This window comes from Coccinella septempunctata, chromosome 9, assembly GCF_907165205.1.
Source record: "Coccinella septempunctata chromosome 9, icCocSept1.1, whole genome shotgun sequence".
In the NCBI taxonomy this organism is placed as follows: Eukaryota; Metazoa; Arthropoda; class Insecta; order Coleoptera; family Coccinellidae; genus Coccinella; species Coccinella septempunctata.
This window is the reverse complement of record NC_058197.1, coordinates 8,715,692-8,738,639: the sequence shown is the minus strand read 5'-3', so window position 1 is coordinate 8,738,639 and position 22,948 is coordinate 8,715,692. Positions and strand designations below refer to the sequence as shown.

General features: G+C 35.4%; 5 protein-coding genes across 8 annotated transcripts in view; all 5 read left to right on the top strand.

Annotated features, from left to right (window-relative positions):
- The first annotated feature begins 2,250 nt into the window (after positions 1 to 2,250).
- LOC123321098 lies at positions 2,251 to 6,568 on the top strand. The gene is made up of 5 exons (XM_044908600.1): positions 2,251 to 2,366; positions 2,474 to 2,677; positions 2,748 to 2,912; positions 3,060 to 3,259; positions 5,775 to 6,568. Exons 1-5 carry the CDS (start codon positions 2,291 to 2,293, stop codon positions 5,799 to 5,801), a joined length of 672 nt encoding a protein of 223 aa, XP_044764535.1. The 5' UTR covers positions 2,251 to 2,290; the 3' UTR covers positions 5,802 to 6,568.
- A 187-nt stretch (positions 6,569 to 6,755) lies between these two features.
- LOC123320478 lies at positions 6,756 to 9,455 on the top strand. Of its 4 annotated transcripts, XR_006538767.1 has the most exons (5): positions 6,756 to 7,479; positions 8,528 to 8,728; positions 8,782 to 9,030; positions 9,114 to 9,221; positions 9,281 to 9,455. XR_006538767.1 is itself a non-coding variant. In XM_044907809.1 (4 exons), the coding sequence occupies exons 1-3, from the start codon at positions 7,392 to 7,394 to the stop codon at positions 9,003 to 9,005; spliced, it is 513 nt and encodes a 170-aa protein (XP_044763744.1). In that variant the 5' UTR covers positions 6,756 to 7,391; the 3' UTR covers positions 9,006 to 9,030; positions 9,114 to 9,455. The 4 variants fall into 4 exon arrangements, 2 of the variants coding, with proteins under 2 accessions (XP_044763744.1, XP_044763743.1); XM_044907809.1 differs by having other exon boundaries at positions 9,114 to 9,455; XR_006538766.1 differs by having other exon boundaries at positions 8,782 to 9,221.
- A 3,701-nt stretch (positions 9,456 to 13,156) lies between these two features.
- On the top strand, positions 13,157 to 15,525 carry LOC123320470. The gene is made up of 2 exons (XM_044907802.1): positions 13,157 to 13,419; positions 13,476 to 15,525. The coding sequence occupies exon 2, from the start codon at positions 13,481 to 13,483 to the stop codon at positions 15,398 to 15,400; it is 1,920 nt and encodes a 639-aa protein (XP_044763737.1). The 5' UTR covers positions 13,157 to 13,419; positions 13,476 to 13,480; the 3' UTR covers positions 15,401 to 15,525.
- A 4,645-nt stretch (positions 15,526 to 20,170) lies between these two features.
- LOC123320474 overlaps positions 20,171 to 22,948 on the top strand; it is a 33,078-nt gene continuing 30,300 nt past the window's right edge. Inside the window, exon 1 of the mRNA XM_044907805.1 lies at positions 20,171 to 20,264. The gene's annotated coding sequence lies outside the window, so the exon portion shown is untranslated. The remainder of the gene's footprint in view (positions 20,265 to 22,948) is intronic.
- On the top strand, positions 21,004 to 22,392 carry LOC123320476. The gene is made up of 2 exons (XM_044907807.1): positions 21,004 to 21,918; positions 21,978 to 22,392. Exons 1-2 carry the CDS (start codon positions 21,582 to 21,584, stop codon positions 22,328 to 22,330), a joined length of 690 nt encoding a protein of 229 aa, XP_044763742.1. The 5' UTR covers positions 21,004 to 21,581; the 3' UTR covers positions 22,331 to 22,392.

Here is a 22,948-nt window from a genome sequence, read left to right as displayed (position 1 = left end):
GGTGGAAAATTCTCTATAGCCATCGGAGTGAATGAATTGGCATCCAAATATTCCTCACTTATCAAAAAAGCCGGCAACGTTAAATAACACAGGCCAACAAAATGAAAAAAAAATTTGGTGCCGGAAATCTAACATCTGATTTTATATGTTTTTAATGTGCTGATTCCAAAAATGCCACCAGATTTTTTCTATCAGCTCTAGTTTCTGAGATACGCGTTACAGGTTAAATGGTATATTTTTTCTGATAAAGGACAACAAATGTGTTTTTTTACATAACGGTAACAAATATGGCTCAATTCCTATTGGTCATTCTACTACCATGAAGGAAGAATATGAAACAATAGCATTAGTTTTGAGAAAAATTAAATACGAAGAACATCAGTGGTCAATTTGTGTTGATTTAAATGATTAACTTCCTCCTTGGACAGCAGAGTGGTTATACAAAATATCCTTGTTTTTTGTGCCTTTGGGACAGCAGAGCTAAAAATGAGCACTGGGTTAACGAAAATTGGCCTTCAACAGATGTCATGATTCAAGGAATACAATGACCAACGAACCTTTGGTTTCAAGAGAAAAAATCTTACTTCCGCCCTTGCATATCAAGCTAGGCCTAATGAAGCAATTTGTGAAGGCTTTCAATTGAGATGGAAATTGTTTTGGGTATTTGTCACGTAAATTTCCTGGCATTAGCTCGGAAAAACTAAAAGCTGGTATATTTGATGGTCCTCAAATAAGACAACTTGTTAAAGATCCACAATTCACCACATCAATGAACCAGACTGAATCTAACGCTTGGAGTTCATTTGTTCAAGTAGTACAAAATTTTCTTGGCAATCATAAAGCAGAGAATTACGTAGAATTAGTGGAAACTATGCTTTCAAATTTTAATATTCTCGGCTGTAACATGAGTATAAAAGTTCACTACCTCCACAGCCACCTAGATCGTTTTCCGAAAAACTTAGGTGATTGTAGTGAAGAACAGGGGGAAAGATTCCATCAGGATATTAAAACTATGGAAGATCGTTATCAAGGACGATGGGATAGCCACATGATGGCGGACTACTGCTGGAGCCTTCAGCGAGACTGCCCTAGTAAACTTCATTCTAGAAAATCGTATAAAAGAAAATTTTTATGTAATTAGTGACTAATGTAATTATGTAAATTAAGTTTTTGCAATAAATACTTAAATCCATGTGTCTTTGTTTTTTTTAACTGTTAATAGTAATATTATATATTATAACAGTTATAACGTAAATTATATACACAATTTTTTTTAAAAATCTCAAAAACTAGATCTGATAGACAAAATCTGAGAACTTTTTTACATTCTGCATCCAAAAATTACTCAGGAACAGTTAAAAAATCGCAGGCACCAAAATGTCCCAGGTAGCAAAGGTACGTCAAAATGACGTACTTTTTAGGTCATTTCTGACGTTAGACGTCAGTGACCATAAAATGACGTCTCTTAGAACGTCATTACTAGACGTCACTATCACGTTTTTAGAATGACGCTATTATTTTGCCATTTTATGACGGAATAACAGAGTAGATTATTTTTCTTAACAAAATTATGTTATTCATGTAAATACCTACACGAATATTAAAATTTAAAAAAACTAAAACAGAAAGCTAACTAAATAAATTTTTTTTTTCTTTTGAAATTTTCGCTACTATGCCTATATCAGAGTTCATGCCAGAAAATAATTTCGTTTTTTCTGAATAATTTTTTCGCTCACAAACAAGGCCTGAAGGGCCTTGTGTATGGGCGGAAAAATAGATTAGAAAATATCAGAAGTATTTAATTATTTCGAAATTATTTTGTCCTTGTTATATCGAAAGCGTACAACAAGGACATTACATATTTCCATTCGATTTTACCCACTGAAGCCGAAGCAAGCCGAAGTGCAACGCGTCGCGCAGTCGCAGTTCGCACGCAACAATTTCATTTCCCGCTCGTTTCGAGTTTCGACTTGTTGCTTGTTGTTATGTGCTTGTTTTGTAGTCCCAAGTAGCCGGCGGTCTCCATACTTGTCGTCGTTGTTGGTTTGTGTGTCGCATATCCCGTATATCGTTTTATGGGAATTTTTGGTCGCCGTTTGAATAAATCTTAAACATTTAAATTTAAAAGATGTTTTCCGTGGTTGGGTTCACTGAGGAGTTTGGTGACACTCTTGCCGTTGTCCATTCAAAATGGCTCACACCATTGAAAAAGGGAAGTGTTTTGGCCTCCGTATAAGGACACGAAAGTCTTTAATAAAGCGGTTCTAAGAGGAGAGGAAGTTTCCGATAAATGGAAATTGTATTCAATTTCAAAGTGTTATTACACAGCAGGTATATATGTAACTCTAACAGGTATCAGGTAGCAGGTATCTCACTCTTATCAATGTATAATATAATATTTTACTGCCATTTGATTTGAGTACTGTTTGAAAATTTTAAAAGCCCTTTACAAACATATGTTTTTAACTTTCAGACAATTTTGAGTTAGCACAGAAGAAATTAAAACTTGCTGAACTAACTTCAGATTTACAAACAGATAGTGAAGACAGTGAATCCATCACTTTGAAATCCAAGAGAAAAGTTACTCGACCAATTCGATTTGATAGCGATGAAGAATATTCAGAAAATTTTATTCCTCGGCCGCCAAGCCTTAACAATCTGAGGCCAAATATTGAAGGTATTTATTATTATATATTATTATTTATGATATAACGAATAATTATTGGTTTTAACTCATTTCTTTCTAGCACCAAATGATCATCGATATGAAGCAGGTAGTGCTAGTGCTGGCACCAGTAGTAATTATTCATCAAAGGCTATCAACATTTGTAAAGTGAGAGAGCTCACTCACGATTCCATACGACCAGCTAAAGAACTAATAATTAATGGTTCAGAAGCAATTTCGAAATCAGGTATCTAAAGTTTAAAAATCTATATCTACGTATTTTAATAATAAATAAAAAATGTAAAATAGTAAAAAGTAACAATATTACTTCTATTTTCACTTGATTCTGTTTTATAATTTATGGGCAAGCATAATATGGAATTATTTTTTCAAGCATTTGAAATCCTTTTGACGAACCTGTTGGAAATAAAGCAACAAAACAAGAAAATTTTAAATTTATTGGATCAAAAAGAGAGCTTAGCAAAATCAGTAATACCGGATGATCTTCCAGTTACATTTCCTCTAAAGAATTTGGATGATCTTGTTTCTTTTGAAGGTTACCTAACATCAAAATCTGAAGGTGCACATGCCATTGTAAGTATTTGATTTATTAAAATTTTTTTTATCTGATAGTAATATTTGGTTTTTGCTATTAAAGTTCAGTTATCCCATGAATGATTATTGTGCTATTACAAATGGTATACAGGGTGGTTCGCCATAAATTGACCCCCCACCCGCAACTGTAATTACAGGTGCTAGGTAGATTCTACAGATATATTTTGAGTTTGAGATAATTATGTCACAATTTGACCTTTACGAACCATTTGTTAAATTTGATAAAAAAATCTGACAGCTTAGATATAATGCAACTACTTATGTATTTACCTTTTTTACCTAGCAACTTTAATTACGGCTGCAGGTAGTGAGTCAATTTATGGCAGACCACCCTGTACAACAGACAAATAGGTATATAAATATTTTTAGGTAAAACATTGGTCTGGTTTTGGTGGTAAGGATGTATCCTCCAAAACAAGTAGAATTTTAAAAGAAGTACTAAGTGACGGATTAGCCAAGGATTATAATTTTTATGGTCGTCATACAAAGAAGGCATTTTCAGAATTAAAACTTAATTCGGAAATTATACGTAAGTAGGCCATAGCACCAGATATATTCTGATTACTGGCCAGAATTGTGATAAAGTAATAAACTACAAATTCATTAAATTTCGATTTCTTTTGGTTCTAGGAGCTGTTAAATTAACCTGTAATGGGTGTTCTACGAGAGAGATAGAAGACGTCATTAAGACATGGTTAAAGCATGCCCCTGAAAGGACTAAAGAAAAAGAAGCAAAACAATAATAATGATTAAATGTAAGTTTCTTATGTTCGTGGACTATTGACTTTTTAAAGAGGTCCCTATTTATTTTACTTTGTTTTTTGAGCTCTTTGAACTTGATATTTTTCATATTTTACTTCATGTTTGAGTTGATTTGCTAAAGAGATTTTTATTTATTTTAGTTTGAGTTGATTTGCTAAAGAGATTTTTATTTATTTTACTATGTCTAGAAATTTTTATAAAAAAGTAGTTGGCAATCGCCAAATGTACAGGAGAGTTGCTCAAGAAGTTAAAATTACATTAAAAGATCTGGACAACCAATATCCTGAAAATAATACATTTTGCACTAGTCTTAAACACAATGAGAATGTTTCACAAAGTGTATCTCTGTTAATTCAACATTTGTGACCAATGATTTTAACATTGAACATAATGCATCATTAGATTTAAATCTATCTCTCGACAACCAATTATCAGAATTAGATACTGATTATTCTTTTGATGATGATGACCCTTACTCAAATACTGATAACTACGTTAATACCTCTAGTTCTTCAGCAGAATCTACTAATAATTATCAAAAAGATAATATTTTAAAAAACGATTTAAAAGAGTGGGCACTTCGTAATAACCTGACTCATGTGAGTGTTACGGAATTATTACATATTTTATCTCCACATCATCCAACATTGCCCTTAGATGCACGAACGTTATTAAAAATTCCAGTGGCTGTAACAGACCAGAAGCAGTTAGACACTGGCCAATATATTCACTTAGGTTTATCAAATAATTTAAAACAGTTTCTTCTCAATAATACGTCTTTTGACTCAGAATGTATTAAAGTTGCATTTAATGTTGATGGCGTGCCGGTTTTTTCTAATAAAAATTCACCGCTTCAGTTTTGGCCAATTCTGGGACTTATTAAAAATATTTTATCTGTTAAACCAAAATGTTTTGTCGTGGGTGTTTTTTGTGGGAAGAGCAAACCACAGCCTTTAGACTCCTATTTAAATGACTTTATAAATGAACTCTCAGAACTTTTAAATAATGGTTTCTATTTTAATAATAAAATTTATTCTATTGAAATTCATAGCTTTATCTGCGATGCACCAGCCAAGGCATATATAAAGTGCATTAAAGGTCATAATGGTTATTCATCTTGTGATCGATGTACTGTTTCTGGTGACTATGTGAATGGGCATATGATCTTTGATAGCGTTTCATCTCAAAAAAGAACAAATCAGTCATTTTTAGCACAAGTTGATGGTGATCACCACATTTCTATATCACCATTAACTCATTTAACTATTGATCTAATAAATTTATTTCCTAATGATTATATGCACTGTGTCTGCCTTGGAGTAATGAAAAAATTAATTAACTCTTGGAGTGGAGGTCCCTATTATAGAGTGCGCTTATCAGCGAGGGATATTAACCTTATTTCTGATTATTTAACCAATCTAAGTGTTTTTCTTCCGGATGAGTTCATAAGAAAACCTCAAAAAATATCCGAAATATCTTTCTGGAAAGCTACACAGTTCAGATCATTCCTATTGTATCTAGGTCCCGTTGTTTTAAAAGATCATATTGATATTGCAGTTTATGAACATTTTATGTTGTTGCATTCTGGAATATCAATTTTATTGTCTCAGAGAAATTTGGAAAAACTAGGGTGTGATTTAGCTCACAGATTATTACTTTTGTTTTACATTGTAAAAAAAATATGGTGTGGATTTTCTTGTTCATAATATACACGCTTTAATTCACATTGCAGATGATGCACGAAAATATGGAGTTTTAGATAATATCTCAGCATTTCCTTTTGAAAACAATTTGGGTGCGATAAAAAAATTGATACGTTCTCCTAACAAACCTTTGCAGCAACTATATCGCCGTTTCAATGAATTAAACGAAAAAAATATGGCAGCAGTTGTTACTGATTCTTTAAAGACAAGATGTGAGCACAATCGTGGTCCAATGTTAACAACATACACCAAGTATAAACAATATGAGAAAATCAGTTTTAAAAATATGACTTTTACCATTCATGCTCGGTCACCTAGAAATTCATACTGCCTTGACAAGTCAAATAGAATCTTTGAGATCCACAACATCCTGGTAGATTCTGGTGGACTTATAGTATTTATTTGTAAAGAATTTTTATCTTATAAATCATTGTTTTCTTATCCTTTTGAGTCTAGTGATTTACAAATTTTTATTGTTGAAGTCTTATCTGAATTTAAAGAGCTAAGTTTTCAGGATATTATTACCAAATGTATTATTTTTCATCTGACAGATAACTCTCGTGCAGCTTTTCCTTTGCTACATAATATGAACTAATAACATTTATTAAAATGTATTAATTATTATTTAAATGACGTTTTATGTTTAATAAGAAATAACTTTTCTTATCCGTTTGAGTCTAGTGATTTACAAATTTTTATTGTTGATGTCTTATCTGTATTTAAAGCGCTAAGTTTTCAGGATATTATTACCAAATGTATTATTTTTCATCTAACGGATAACTCTCGTGCAGCTTTTCCTTTGCTACCTAAAATAAACTTATTAGATTTATTAAAATGTATTATTACGAATAAATGACGTTTTATGTTTAATAACGAATAACTTTAAGTATTGTTTTTTATCAGTAAAAGATTTTTGATATAAAAGTCTGAAGTTGCCGTTTTAATGACGTCTATAATTGACGTCCGATGACGTCTACAATTGACGTCCGCTGACGTTGACATTTGCCCGTCACTAAGACGTCATTCTGACGTCATAATATAGGTGAACCAGACGTCTGCAATGACGTTTCTCTTACGTCCGTTGTACGTCTTATGCTACCTGGGGTGTGTTGGCCTGTGTAATTTTTCTGACAGTAAAATAGAAATATCTGGTAATGATGAACCAAATATTGTCTTCTCTCCAATGAATTAAAAAGATGGAAAAAAATGGATCACTTCAACACCAAATGATCCCGAATCATGTCCTTCATCAGCACTTGAGAAATGTTGCGAAGATTTTTACCCAAATTTGTACATATTACTTCAAATATTTTGAGTACTTCCTGTAACAACAGCTGAAGAAGCAGAGCGCAGTTTTTCTTCCAAGGAGACTTAAGACCTGGCTCAGAAGCACTATGGCAGAAAACTGCTCGAATGGATCAGCTCTAATGCACATAAATTACGAGAGAGTCATTGATAAAAAAATGGTTGTGACCAGATTTGCTAATGCTCAAGGCGCTTGGAGCTTAATAACTAAAAACTAGTAAACTGATCGCCCGCTTCGAATCGATGACGTCTCGGATGGCGTCATAGTTTTCGATCACGACGACCCATCTCTGCTCGTTGGTCGTAGTGGTCATTTGTGAACGCGTGGCGCTAAATTTAAAATGGATTCCATACAAGTGTTCGATGAAGAGCGAAATGTAATGTTCGAGATTTATGTGCCGGAGGAATTAAAAAAACGGGCAGAAAGCGGTAAGTGTGTTATTGTAGAATATTTTTCATGCGTTATTATTTGGTAAAGATTATGACGAAGCTGAATTTTTTTAAATGAAATATGCAACCCGTCTTAGATGAATTTTTTTGTTTTGAATAATTTTTATTTAATTTTAATTCTTGAGAAGAAATTCGGTTTTCAATTAAGGATTCCGACATCGTTCGGAACTGTAAGCAGTCCGCACCGTTTCCGTTTTTAGTTCTAAAAAACTATGTCGGACCGTGAAAAACCTCCTGAATTGAGAGATAACCGAGTTTTTTCTGCCGGCACCGATAAACAGATCTTCATCGACGCGAATATTACCGATTTTTGACATCTGAGGCACATCCTCATCAGATGTGTCCCCGCTGGTCAATTAATTGGTACGATTCGAAGAGAGTAGAATTTTGGTGTAATTCGTCGAGTTGAGTGCGAATACAGTTTTTCTTTCGCCGCAGAGTAGTTTTCGCCGACTGATAGTTTAATTTTTGCTTCTTTTTCATTTTTTTTCTCGAATATCCGCCGTACAGTTTTTTTTCTCATTGCTTTTAATTTTTCTGTTAACGTTGACGACGGTGTGTGCGGAGTGCCGACGGGCCGTCAGGAACCAGACAGACCATCCGTTACCGCGTTCAGGGGTAAGATAGCCTTCTGAATTTCATTTGGAAACCTCAGTTTCAACCCGTTGTGTAACCTTACCCTTTTCCACTTCACTGCGTTGGGGGAAGTTTCTGCCCGGCGTGCAAACACGTCAGAAGCGGAAACCAACTATTTTTGCTATTTTCCCCTTTAAAGAATAGCTGGCGCTCGAGATACTGGAGAAAGGGACGTTACAAGATGTTGTAATGATGGAAATTCAGAATGTATTATTTTCAAGCTTTCAGAAGCACTGTACAAGTATTCCGCATTACAATATCAAGGGTGGATGATGAGAAGACGTGTAATACTTCAAAATACTCATTTTTTATAAAATGATGTAATTTATAAAATGATGTAATTTATAAAATGATGTAATTAAAATATAAATTTTTGGTGTTTTCTGTTCAGAATTAGCGTTTGCGTCCCAATCAGTGGCCGAAGCTTTGAAGGAGAGATCGGATGCAGCAGAGACAACAATAGTGCCGGCGAACCCAACAGCAGGGTCAGCAACAGTGCCAGCGAACCCTGCAGCGGGTTCAGCAGAGAGAACAACTGTGCCGGCGAACCAATCTGCTGTTCCTGCTGATATCGAGGAAAACGTGGATGATGGTAATTCCCATAAATGTGTTGAATTAAATGAATACTCATTAATTTTTTTGCAGTCTCTATGTGTAGGTGGAATACCCCGTGCACTCTTCTCCTGCTGGAAACTCACAATATATTTGAGGACAAATTTGTTAATGGGAAAACTTCTCACAAAAGAGTATGGGAGGAACTCGCCATTAAAATAAGAGAGAAGGGGTTTTTGGTGACAGGGCCTCAGTGCTCTTCGAAATTGAGGAGCTTAAAAAAACGTATAGGTCCATCAATGGAATCAATGGAATGATAGGAGACAATGGCAGTTTCTAGATGTAAGTAACCCTTTATTGATATCGATCCCGGAATTGAATAAGCATACAAATTTGAATGAATTATGCATTTTTCCATATAACAGATGAAATTTTTCAAAAGAAGGCTTGGGCTCATCCAGTTTCGACTGCATCCTCCTCCGGAATTGTGGTTAGCCGAGAAACTGCTATTGGGAATTACACATGCGCACAAAGTGAGTTGAATAATATGAAAAGTGAATCGATAACAAAATATCACTTGTATTGGTTTCAGGGTCTACAAAGCCTAACATAAATTCGCTGATGGAGGGACGAATGAAACAAAAGGAGGCTAATGAAGCCAACAGAAATAGGCGTCACAAGGAGAGGATGCAGATAATAAAAAAATTGATGAGTGTTTTGGAAGAAATATCGAAAAAACTTGGTTGAAAATAAATGCTTTGAACATATTGAAGTGTATTTTTGATTAGTTTTAAGTTAGATTTCAAAGGAGCGATTTCCTAAAGACATAATAGCATTCATTGTACTTAAACTTCATACACGTATTCCATCTCTAAGGAACAAAATATAATAGAAATCGAATGGGTGGAGAGCATGTTCAAGAATAAATAAATAAATAAATTTCTATTTCTTATCAACACTTTATTCAAATGGCCAAAGTATTCATTATAGTATCTCTTTTGTGAATTCCAGTGTTTCTGCTGTTATTATTTGGCAATATATTTCCTTCATGATTCCCAGAAAGTGTAACAATTGTCATTATATTTCCTCGAGATATACAAATGTTATATAGAAAACACCATGCGATTACATATTTTGCCATTAAAGCGATCCTAGTCATGGTAAGACAGTGCAAGAGGCTTCTCTTCCTTCCTTCTAGAGTCCCAATACACATTTACACTACCATTTGGGTTGAACAATGACGATAATTGAAATTCCTTTGTCTCCTACTTAAATATCCATTATTTCTATAAGGAGTCATCAAATGTTGATGGATTTCATATGTAGAATCACCCAAAATATGACTATCCAGCGGGAATTTAATTGTAGATATATTCGTTTCAGTTATTATTGTTAATATTTATCTGAAATGACTCTTGAATTCCTCATCGGAATAATTCCTTATAACATTCTCATAATTAGGAATGCGTGATCGAACGTTCTGTTTTATAGAGATGCCATAATCTTCTTCGTCCGACCTTGAGGAACTGCTTTCTGATGAATTATCATCAAATTCCGCTACCACTTGTAGAGTTAGTATTTATATTGTTTTCTCTCGAACAAGAACAATCAGAGTTTTACAGTAAAATATTTTTTCTGTACTGGAAAATGAAAAAGTTTTTCATGCAGTATTGTGACCTTTTATGTAACTCGCTAAATGCGAAAGCATTTCGAATCACCCGCTGAAATTTCAAATTTTCCCGCGCTGCCTTCTCAAACTTAATGCAGCGCCATCTATGCGTATGTTTGAGTGGAATAGAGAGAAATGGAGAATTCAATTGACCCTAATATTTAGAAGTTAGTTTGAAGTCTCGGTTGTCTCTGTTATGTTCAAAGATTTAGATATGTGCATAATCTTCGCTAGAACGCATTCTTGTTTTCTTGTAGTTTGTATTATCATTTCTAAGCTATCCAGCACATTGACAATAGTAAGCGTTGCTACAAGAATTATTTCTCGTATCTCGTTTTGATTTATACATTATACATGATTTGAGTGATACGAGAAATTCTATCGAAGTAGAATTTTAGCCTGTTGAAAATTACCCGTTTTAAGTCAATGCAAGTAGTACAAATCCATTTTTATTTTCAGAATACAGAACTGTGTGAATGCTGGTAATGAAGGAAAGATATTCAGTGGTGCTGATAGACGAAAATGGTACGATTTAAAAAACAATGCCAAGTCAGTTTCTAGCTGTAACGTTGATGAATCCCTCTTTGAAGGAATTGTATGAGGAACGTTTCCAAGTTGCGATATTCCACAGTATTTCAACAAAGGACATATTTATACATATTATAGTGGGTGAGAATGTTGAGAATGATGACCCAAAGATATTGGAAGTAGCTGACCAGTCAGTCACTACAGTAAAACCATTCAGAAGAGGTCACCAATATGTGAGTAGTGATCACCTAAGTGATGTTGAAGATGGGGAAGCTAACAATACATATTCATGTAAGTGTAAGTGTCTCTCATCCTTCCAGAAGGCCTGGGGCAGTAATGAAAGGCATTTGCGAGTGCAAGCAGTCAGCCTTGGGGAAATGCAGTCATGTGTCTGCATTTTTGCTCTTTATCTGCGAATATGTTGAAAAACATAGACACACGAAATTATCAGCCACTAGTCAAGCCCGTAAATGGGGCCTTGAATCAAAAAAGCGCAACCCAGCAGCAGTTGAATCTGCTGTTTACTCTATGAAGAGGTAATGATCCGAACGAGGTTATGTGAAAACCTTCAATGAGAACGATTTTGTAACAGATTTACAAAAGGCTGGTGACAATTCCATGTTTCAATCTATATTCTATTTGAAATATGAAGATTTTGAATATAATTATGAAGAACTGGATGTTTTGAAACAGCAGTCAGAACGATTTATGGCCAATTTACTTCTTAAATTGAAGAACATCTCAAAAGGTAAGGAACTGCTTGAAGTGCCTGGAACTTTACCACAAGGATGTGAGGAGTGTTTGAAATGGAGTAATATTTCATCACTTCTTCAAATGCTAAAAATGTGGCCACCCAATTAATCAGCGACAGGGCAAATTGATATAATTTTTCTACATAATACATCTATTAACAAGTTACCGCTTTTCAGGAAATCAAACATGAACAGGTGGACAATGCGTACAGTGAACCAGACAAAGATCGCGTCCCAGAAACAATAGACAATAACAAGGAGGCCAACGACGCATCCGACACAGAGCTCACTCAGGATGCTACGCGTGAGGATTCTACACATCAGAGGACACAATCTGAATCCCCAAATGTTACTACGATCAATACCGAGACTATCAGATACTCAAAACAAGCTTCAGTAGCACCCCCCAATAAAAGAAAGAAAACACCAACTGATGCTGATGCGGTCGTCATAAATTACATCAAATCAAAGACTCAGGAGGGACCAAACCACGACAATCCTAGGACACAATTTTTGTTAAGTTTAGTACCGGACGTAGAAGACATGACCTCAACGCAATACAGGACCTTCCGAAATGAAGTGTGTAGCTTGATTGATAGGATCATTGCCTCTGCACCCTCACCTCTACACTCAAGTAATTCCACACACTCTGGGTGGTCTTCAGCAAGCACACCTGTTCTTCCGCAAACATCTGCACAATCCACTCCCACATGGGAATACTCATCAACTCCAGTCTATTCGCTTCGCACTACTGATGATGTCTCGTTTGCCGTTTACCTATGTTTCAAATTATTCTGGAAAATTTAAATGCGTAGGATATAAGATTGTACAGATCATTTCCATAATTTGGATGATTATACTTTTTTCAAAAAAATTTAGATTGAGAAAAGAGTGTGATGAAATTTTTGCCTTATATCGAAAACCAATTGGAATTTGAAACTCATATTTATTCAGTCTACTTTGTAAACCCATTTTTGAGGAATATGTCTGTCCCCAATAAATCAAATATCAACTTGTCCAAGCTTATATGCAACAAGAGCTCATTTGGATTGTATAGCTGTTTTGATTGGTATTCACCCAACAACATCAGGCCGTATAATAAAAAAAGTGGCAAGATCAATCTTTATCTTATTTATACGATCAGTTTATAAGAGTTCTTGACAACGAAAGGAACATTTTGAAGAGGCAATTTTATGATATTGTAAAATTTTTATACTATAGGCAGGTTTGGATTATACTCATCACATGATTCCCATTTCATTATTTCCTACTTAAAAATATTGAAATCTATTTCAGATGAGGATCAAGTTGCCCATGGTGAGGATACATAACAGCGAATGGGCTTTAAGGATGATGTGGTGGTCGGGAGCAGAGAATCAGAGCTTCGGCATAAAAGAAAAACAATCACAAATAAGAAAAGAAAAGTCAAACTGAAAAATGATGATAACAAAAGGTTGATTTATAAAAAAAATTGGAATGCGTGAACATTGAAAAGAGGGCAAAGTTGGAATGATTAACCCTAGAACGCCAACACACGTAAAATTTACGTATGTCTTTTAAATTCCTAACTATTACAACCTAGATATCTGTTTCCGCGGGACGAGCGCCCGCCAGTGCTTTCCCCACTCCTTAGACCCATAAGTGCCGCCGAATGCGGCATCACATCAGTCGGTTTTAGTGTGTTATAGTGCTAGGAGTGAAAATCCACACGTAAATTTTACGTATCGTTGGCGTTTACCTATAAATCACAACACGTATTTTTGACGTATGATTGGCGGAAACGTGAGTATAATTTTTAGAGTTATATTTTTTTCCTTATAAATGTGCATTTTTTCCAGCGAAAATGAGTGCGAAAGATATTTTAAGTTCCAAAAAAAAATTAAGCGATAAGGATTTAGAGGAAATTCTTGCAGCAAGCGATTTTAGTGATATAAGCGATTCAGAAGAAAAAAATCCGGAAGAAATAGATGCTGATTATGACAGCGACGACAGCATTGCCGATAGAGATTATGTTCCAGATCCATTAGATGAGGATTCATACGCTGAGGAGCTACAAACCATATGGAGACGGGGCCAGAAAAGAATACAAGGTATTATTTCCGAAGGATCGACGGCAAAAAAAGAAAAATTAGCGAATGATGCTATTCCATCCACCTCACACTCAGTCAGCTCATGCTCAGGACGAACACCATTGAAAGAGAAAAACCAAGAAGAAAGCATTCTTCCAAATAATTTCTTTGGAAAAGATGGGTATAAGTGGAGTGATACACCGCCAATATCTGAAAAGGGGAAAACTCCGGCAAGAAATGTGGTTTATATCAGACCTGGTCCAGTTGGCCCAGCTAAAGCGCTTACTGAGCCTCTCGATGCGTTTTCTCTATTTTTCAACGATGACGTACTGTCAGACATACTAATTTATACGAATCAAAGAATAGTTGTCTTGCAAGAAAAGTATAAAACACAAAACGCATCCACTTCTCTAACGTCAATAAGTGAACTGAAGGCTTTATTTGGACTTTTAATCTTAGCTGCCGCCTTGAAAAGCAACCACCTCTCAGCTGAACTCCTATTCGACGATTCATTCTCAGGATCCAGATATCGAGCTACTATGAGTAGAACAAGATTTCTCTTTTTACAAAATGCTCTGAGATTTGATGACCAATCAACAAGAGTTGAACGAAGAGCAGCATCTAATTTTGCTCCTATATCGGATTTATGGGATAAATTTATACATAATTGCACAGAAAATTACAAACCGAGTGCATATTTGTGTATCGATGAGCAGCTAGTTGGTTTTCGTGGGAGGTGTCCATTCAGAATGTACATACCCAATAAACCGAATAAATATGGTATAAAGATCGTAATGGTCTGTGATGTGGCAACAAAATACGTGTTGAATGCAAGCCCATATCTTGGAAAATCAACAAAAACAAATGGAGCTCCTTTGGCTAATTATTATGTCGAGTTATTGACTAAGCCAGTTTGGGGAACTAAACGAAACATCACGATGGATAATTGGTTTACGAATATACCTCTAAGCAATAAACTAACTGAAGCCCCTTTCAAATTGACTGTAGTCGGCACACTCAGAAAAAACAAACCACAGATACCGCCACAACTACTAGATATAAAATCTAGACCGTGTAAAACTACAATGGCTGTCTTTACTAAAAATTCTACTCTAATCTCCTATAAACCGAAAGAAAATAAAAATGTCTTATTGCTATCCACGATGCATACTTCGAACTGCCTGAATCCCGAAACTGCGAAGCCAGAAATTATACATGTTTATAACTCCACGAAGGGAGCGGTGGATACATTCGATCAAATGTCCCAGAACATGAGTTGTAATAGAAAGACTCGGCGCTGGCCTCTTTGTATCTTCTATAATATGATGAACATTGCCGCAGTGAACTCCTACGTCATCTATAATCACAACTTGACTGCTATGAAAAAAAAGCCAGCATCTAGACTCAAGTATATGTTGACACTTCATGAACAATTGACCATGCCTTGGCAGGAAACAAGGCGCAGCATTCCTACCTTGTCCAGAAATTTGAAGGAATGTATATCAAATGTGATGGGGGAAAAAGCTCCAACAATAACCAAAGTGGAACAAAAGGGAAAACGTTCATACTGCAGCATCTGTCCATCTGCTAAGAAAAGAATGACGATAACTTACTGTCACGTCTGTCCACGAGCACTTTGTGGAGAACATCAGATAAAAATATGTTATGATTGCGTCCAAAATGTCAATAAATAATATTACTCACTTTATATGCCATATTAAGCTTCTTTGTTTTACCTTCTGCAGGTATATTTTTCATTTGAATGTTATTAAAATTATGTATAAATAAAATATTTTGAAACCAAAATTGTTTAATAACCTATACAGAGAAATTCACGCTATCATTTTCTTCCAATGTTGAACACGTAAAATTTACGTATGGTTGGCGTTACTGTGGGGAATTAGGGACGTTGGCGTTCTAGGGTTAAGATGGCTCGTAGGAAGCAGGAGCTGCTCGATATTGAGATTAAAATCAATAAAAAGGAACCACCCTATGCCGAACACAACAAAATGATATATGCATCTTTAATTATACTCATTACATAATTCCCGTTTCATTACTTCCTAGTTGAAATCTTTTTTCAGATGAGGATCAAGTTGTCGTTGATGAGTAAAAAATGCAATGGAGATCGGGAATGACGAGGAGGAAAACTGGATTGTGTCAACATAGAAAAGAGAGCCAAGAAAAAGTCAATGTTTTTCTCAGCATTTCTAGGAAAATTTTTCTAATTGGAGGTGTTTCGGCTCACAAGAAGACAATGAATTATTTGTGGAAATGGCAACTCAGATATATGAAGAAAAAGGAGAGCTAATTGAAGGAGAAAGTTTTTGATGCTGAAAAAACCAACAACGTCGAACACCTCAACAAGGAGAACAGAACAACTTTCAATTTTTTTATGCCTCAACAGATTAACCAAAAACAAAAGATGAGAGGTCGCCGATAATTTCTCGACAAAATTTTTGCACTTTCATTTTATAAAAAAGGCAGAGAAGGATGTAGATATCCATCTAAGATATTCTGTTCAAATTCAGAACATACTCTAACGAATTTTCTCAGTAATATTTCGTTCAAGTTATCAATTTTTCAACAGTTTGCGAAAAACTGTTGGTAAACAACAGGATTGGACAGATGTGGTATAATAATGTATGAAGATGTTGCACAAAGTCCCATACTTTCACACAATTTTTCCAGAGATTGTGTGGAAGGAATAGTGGACATGCTCAGTAGTGATCGCAAGGGAGAACATTGTGGCCAGCATATCTGACCAAGGATCAACTTATGTTGCTGCATGAAACGAACGAATATTGCTTGAGGAATGAAATTAAAAATACTTTTCAAGCATATGTTATAGATAAACAAGAAATAGTTCATCTATACGAGCCCCCTCATCTCCTCAAGGGTACTCATAATGCTCTCTCGACAAAAGATTTGTACTTTCGTCAAGAGGGCATCCAAAATTTGCCTCTTGGTCACATATTCCGGCTATGTACAGTCTAAATTAGTATAGTACTAAAGTGCCAAAGTTGACAGAGGAACATTTCATACCTCAAAGTATAAAAAATGTAAGTGAAGTGTGCTGAACAGCTGCTCAGCCTATGTGTTGGTGCAGTCATGAATATGATGGCGAAGTTAAGTGCCGAAATGCCAAGGTATAACTTCGATTCCTCTGCGACGCAAACTGCTGATTCTCTCATGTTTTCTGATAAACTTTTCGATAGGCGTCTGAATTTAAGAATGCAGCGCCCTCAGTGAGCAGTCGTGGAACTGTAAATATTGACGTTGTTTTGCGTTGAACGTGTATTTGTGTTTTAAAATTAGTTTTTTCAAAATATATATGACTTTCGACTTTTATAGTGAACAAGTGTACTACTGTGTATTTATTTTCAGTTTTATAAAACCGGTAGGTATCGTCATTTGTTCAAAATCACGATGGGAAGTGATCTAGGGGTTGGAAAATTGTTGAAATAATTACGACTAATAATTGTGACAGTATAATTATCATATGTGAACGGTTTAATCAGTGTCATACTACCTATGCATACTACGGGATTCTCAAGTACCTTTCTAATTTTTTTTAGGTATAAATGGCAAGACTAAGTTTAGTAGAGTATTTGAGCTGTATTGAAGGCACAAATACTTCAAGAAGTGTTCGCGAAGGAAAGTACTCAATGCCGAGCACGTTGTACTATGTGGGAAGATGAATTCTTAAACCACAAATGACATATTTATTTGTGCTTTGTGCCTTCAGTGTAATGCACTAACCTCCGATCCACAAAACATTCGAGGCGAACTATATTAGGACCCAGGTACAGGGGGTATTGAAATAAGGAAAATGTTGTGTACTTGCAAAGCCGGAAATAGCGGCAAATGCAAACACATTTCTGCAGTTTTAATCAGATGCACAAGGTGTATCATTTTACTAATTCATAAGGGCGTAATCGTGCCAAGTGATTTCAAAAAGAATGAATAACGTACTTATTGTCCTAGTTTTTTTCTGCTGTTTTTTTTTTTTGTTTTAGGGAAAAAGATTTGAAGACGATTTCTAAGACAGATCTTAAATGTGTTTGGTCAGCGCAAAAGCTGATGACGGCCGAAAAATATTAGGCAGTCCCTATAGAAGAAATGCCGAGCTTCAAAAATAAAATTGAGAAGTGTCAGTTACCAATGGACAAAAATGATATCTTCAATTTTTTTAAAAGCCGAATACCTGAATCTGCAATTTCTAAACATGAGTAGGATGCCATATTATATCAGGTTGTGTTTTATAAAATTGAAATGTTTATGGTTTTAGTATCGGTAGAAGAAGTTTTGATGGAACTACTTCGAATGGAAGTGAAGAGCCTGGCAGAGATTATTTTCGAGCAATTTTGGACAATGCTTCTCAGTCCATAATTATGCTTGAAACTGCAATGATCAGAATTGATTATGAAAATGATTGTTGTGAGCCATTGTATGAAGAATTATCAAGCAAAGATGCTGAAATAATAATTAATATACCACAACAATCTAAAGAGTGGCATGAACAGAGGAAATATTGAGTTACAGGTGAGGCATTAGCTATATATCCTAAATAACTTCTTTTAATAATTTAGTGAAGAAGTGTATTCAGTTCTGCTAAGCATTTGAATTTATATGCCTGCTAAAAAATACAATACAAATTACTATGGCACTACTGGACTGGTGTGTATTTATAGGTTCGCGAATATATGACCTTTATACATTCTCAAAAAATGAATGAGGGAATAAATCCAAGAAATATTTTTATGGAGGAAGAATATACTAAGCAAGTGGTGAAGTTTGAGAGTGATGCTAAGGAGGCTTTCCTTGTTCAAACCTCCTTTCATGTTGTGGATTGCGGTATGGTTGTTTCCAATTCAAATCCGTGGTTGGGTTATTCTCCAGATGGGGTCATTTTTGAAAGTGACAGACCTGTTGCTCTACTGGAGTTGAAATGTTTGTACGAAGGTGATGTCCTTAAAATTTTTTATAAAATGTAGTGATGTTCAATATTTTTTGATATTTCCTTTTGTAAATATACTAGAGCATAATTAAGTTTTTTTAAAATAATGAAGGGAAGATATTTTAGAAATACCTGTTGAATGCAATATGCTGGAAAAATGTAGTTATTCACAGGAATACTACTGAAAGTCACATGTGTCACATATAAATAATTCTTTGTTTATTAACTAAATGTACAAAAAAAATTTTTAGGGATGATAGGTTTCACAATGCTTTAATGTTTAAAAGAACCACAGATGTGTATCATCATAGGTTGTTATTCTGAATTGAATATTGAACAATGTCAATATTTATAGTTTCACGACTGCTCACTGAGGGCGCTGCATTCTTAAATTCAGACGCATGTAGTAGCCTTGTTCGTAGAATGGTTCACAACGGTTTTGATCTGTACAGAGCAATCGCAAATGGATTTTCGCCACCCTAAAATGGAATTGCGCTTGCTATGTACAGTTCACAACCGTTGTGAACCACTCTACGAACAAACTTAGTATCAATGGTCGTTACGACAACCCCCTCTGCAAAAGTGTGGTGAGGTGTCACTAAAATCTCCCCACATAGATTTTTGGAATGAATCCCTTCAATTCCTAGAGTCCAAGTGTTTCAAAACCAGCCAATCCTCAAATCCAATCATTACTCCCTCCTTGAAACATTCTAAATTCACCATCCGTTGCTTCTTATATAGATATTTCGAATTCTTCGAAAAAATAAGAAAAGAAGAGTTCGCCGCACGGGTTTCCAACCAGGATTCCCTGGAGAACTGTTTTGCTCAGATAAGAAGCCACGGGATGAGAAATGTTAATCCCACGTGTTCATCCTTCATTTCCTCCCTCAAATCCCTCCTGATAAATAATTTTTTATCATCACATTCACTCGGTTCAAATTTGGAAGAGGAAGATACTTCTAACGACCTTGATAATCTGAAGAATTTCATACTGAAAAAAGTACAGCATCGAAACTGGCGTCAAAAGTAACTTCACCTGATTATGTAGTGCAATGGACAACAATTTCGGATATCGATAGAGATTTGGCGAATTAAATTGAAGAGCATTGTTAAGGTCTAGAAACTAGTCTACAGTCACAAGAAGAAAGTTTGTGGTCTGTTTTTTGTTTATATTTATAATTATCCAAACCGTTTAGAAATTATTGGGACTTCTACCGATTTACCAACAAATTTATCGATAAAAGCGAAAACTAATCCAAATTCAAAAATGACAAATCCCTCTAGGATTCAATACTATTTTTCATCTCATCTCGTTTTGATTTATACATCGAAATTCACTCTGCTGACGAATAAGGTAAGTTAGTTTCCATACTTTCAAGTTGAATAATTTTTCGTCCATTGTAGTTGGGTCCAGATAGTTCTCATTCGTCCTCTCAGTTTTTATTTTTTTTTAATGTCTTCTCTGTGCCCTGAAGATGTCCCTGGTGCAGTCTCACCAGATGATGTGTCACTAGACTCACATTCGGTACTCAAACTACAACGCTGGTTAGAATGCAGAGGATTGAAAAAGTGGGAACCAAGGCTGAACTTATTTCAAGGTATGGATTACAATGCATATTGTTCTATTAGGAAAATTGATGATATTTATCAGGCATTCACAATATTTTGAGTGATATGAGAAATTCTATCGAAGTAGAATTTTAGCCCGTTGAAAATTACCCATTCTAAGTCAATGCAAGTAGTACAAATCCATTTTTATTTTCAGAATACAGAACTGTGTGAATGCTGGTAATGAAGGTTCAGTGGTGTTGATGGAGGAAAATAGTACGATTAAAAAAATAATGCCAAGCCTGTTTCTAGCAGTAACGTTGATGAATCGCTCTTTGAAGGAATTGTATGGGGAAAGTTTCCAAGTTGCGATATTCCACAGTATTTCAACAAAGGACATATTTATACATATTATAGTGGGTGAGAACGCTGAGAATGACGACCCAAAGATATTGGAAGTAGCTGACCAGTCAGTCACTACAGTAAAACCATTTAGAAGAGGTCACCAATATGTGAGTAGTGATCACATAAGTGATGTTGAAGATGGGGAAGCTAACAATACATATTTATGTAAGTGTAAGTGTCTCTCATCCTTCCAGAAGGCTTTGCAATGTTCTGTTCGACTTATTTTCAACAAAATATCTGGAGCAGTAATGAAAGGCATTTGCGAGTGCAAGCAGTCAGCCCTGGAAAAATGCAGTCATGTTTCTGCATTTTTGCTCTTTATCTGCGAATATGTTGAAAAACATGGACACACGAAATTATCAGCCACTATTCACTAGCCTTGGATCAAAAAAGCGCAACCCAGCAGCAGTTGAATCTGCTGTTTACCCTATAAAGAGGTAAAGATCCGAACGAGGTTATGTGAAAACCTTCAATGAGAACGATTTTGTAACAGATTTACAAAAGGCTGGTGACAATTCCATGTTTCAATCTATATTCTATTTGAAATATGAAGATTTTGAATATAATTATGAAGAACTGGATGTTTTGAAACAGCAGTCAGAAGAATTTATGGCCAATTTACTTATTATATTGAAGAATATCGCAAAAGGTGAGGAACTGCTTGAAGTGCCTAGAACTTCACCACAAGGGTGTGAGGAGTGGTTGAAATGGAGGTCATATTTCATCACTTCTTCAAATGTTAAAATTGTGGCCACCCAAGTAGGGCAAACTGATATAATTTTTCTACATAATACATCTATTAACAAGTTACCGCTTTTCAGGAAATTAAACATGAATAGGTGGACTTGTCCGAAGTGTGTAAATTATTACAACCTTAAGATACACATGGTTAAGCTGTTTCGGTCGTCATACCGTACCAAGGCTTTGATATATGAAATATTTCTTTGACGTTGATATCTGAGATGATGGATGAGCAACGTACGGAGGCAGCAATTGAGGATTCTTTTAATTGTGTCTCAAGCATCAAGACTATTTTCAGATCCTTTCTGTCTCCGACGGAGAATATGAGCAGGAAGATGCTTCAAAAATATAGGCATTTTGTAATAAGATATTTTCCTCTACTGCTCAAATTGGTGTCAGAAAGTAGGGGATGCAACAGTTCTGCATGTTTTTCCCCAAATGAAGTTGCGGCCAGAAAAGTTGATCCATTGGTGGAGCATTTTTCTCTCGAAAACCGAGCAAGATTTGTCGGGAATATTGTGGAAAACAGACCTGGTCCTCCCTTCTCAGAAGATCCCTGTAAGTATATTATTTTTATAGGGTATATTACGTATATTATATGGAATAATATGTTTCAGCATTTTTAAACTTGATGTCTTCAACGCAAAATCCGTCTCAGCCTTCTTCATGGTCTCATCCATTGTCAACGTCTCAGATATTATTGCCTCAGTCAACGTCACCGGTACAACCAGTCTTATCTACTCAGCCATTGTCTTCGTCTCAGCCTATATTGACTCAGCCAGCTTCATCCTTAACCTCAGAAACATTTCTTATTAATGTGGAAAATACTTTGTTCAGCCAAGAGTATTCAACAGCACAGAACCACTTGGAGTTTGTCGAAGACAAAATCAAATTGGAGAAAAACGATGTCAGCAAAATAGCAGAGCTGACAGTCCGAGAATGCAAAATGGCTGCTGGCTCGGAAGAATAGGTCAAGAAATTTTGCGGTTGTCTTGGCAGCATGTAATAGGCAGCGTTATCCTTCCAAGCTATTCAAACGGCTTTCAGGTACCGGTTAGTTATTTTTATTATTTTAGGTACAGCTAGTTATTTTTAAAAAAAATTATTTACAGGTGCATATAATTTGGAGCATATCAAAAAAAAAAGCTATCGAAGCTCTGAAGGAAGCACTTAGTGTAAAATTAATTGCCGCTGGACTGTGGTTACACAAGTGCGGATGGATTGATAGGTGAAGATCACCTTGTTGAGGTGAAATGCCCCTATAAATTCAGAGATGACACTGTATTGAAAGGTTTAAAAGTACTCATGACTACATAATACAAGTAGATGGTGGCGTAAATATAGTAATGAATAGAAATCATGAGTATTTCGTTCAAATTCAAGGAGAGTTGACTATCACGTGAAGAAAAAAAGCACATCTCAAAACAATCCTCATCTCAAAAGAGAAAGAAACCATCAAAGACGCTTCAGTGTCCACATTTGATGTGGAATTTATAAAGGACATTTGATCAGCTCACATTTCTTTGAAGCAAGAAGAAGTATTTTAGAAAATAATAATCAGAGAGGAACTATCCCACTTGCTCAAGTG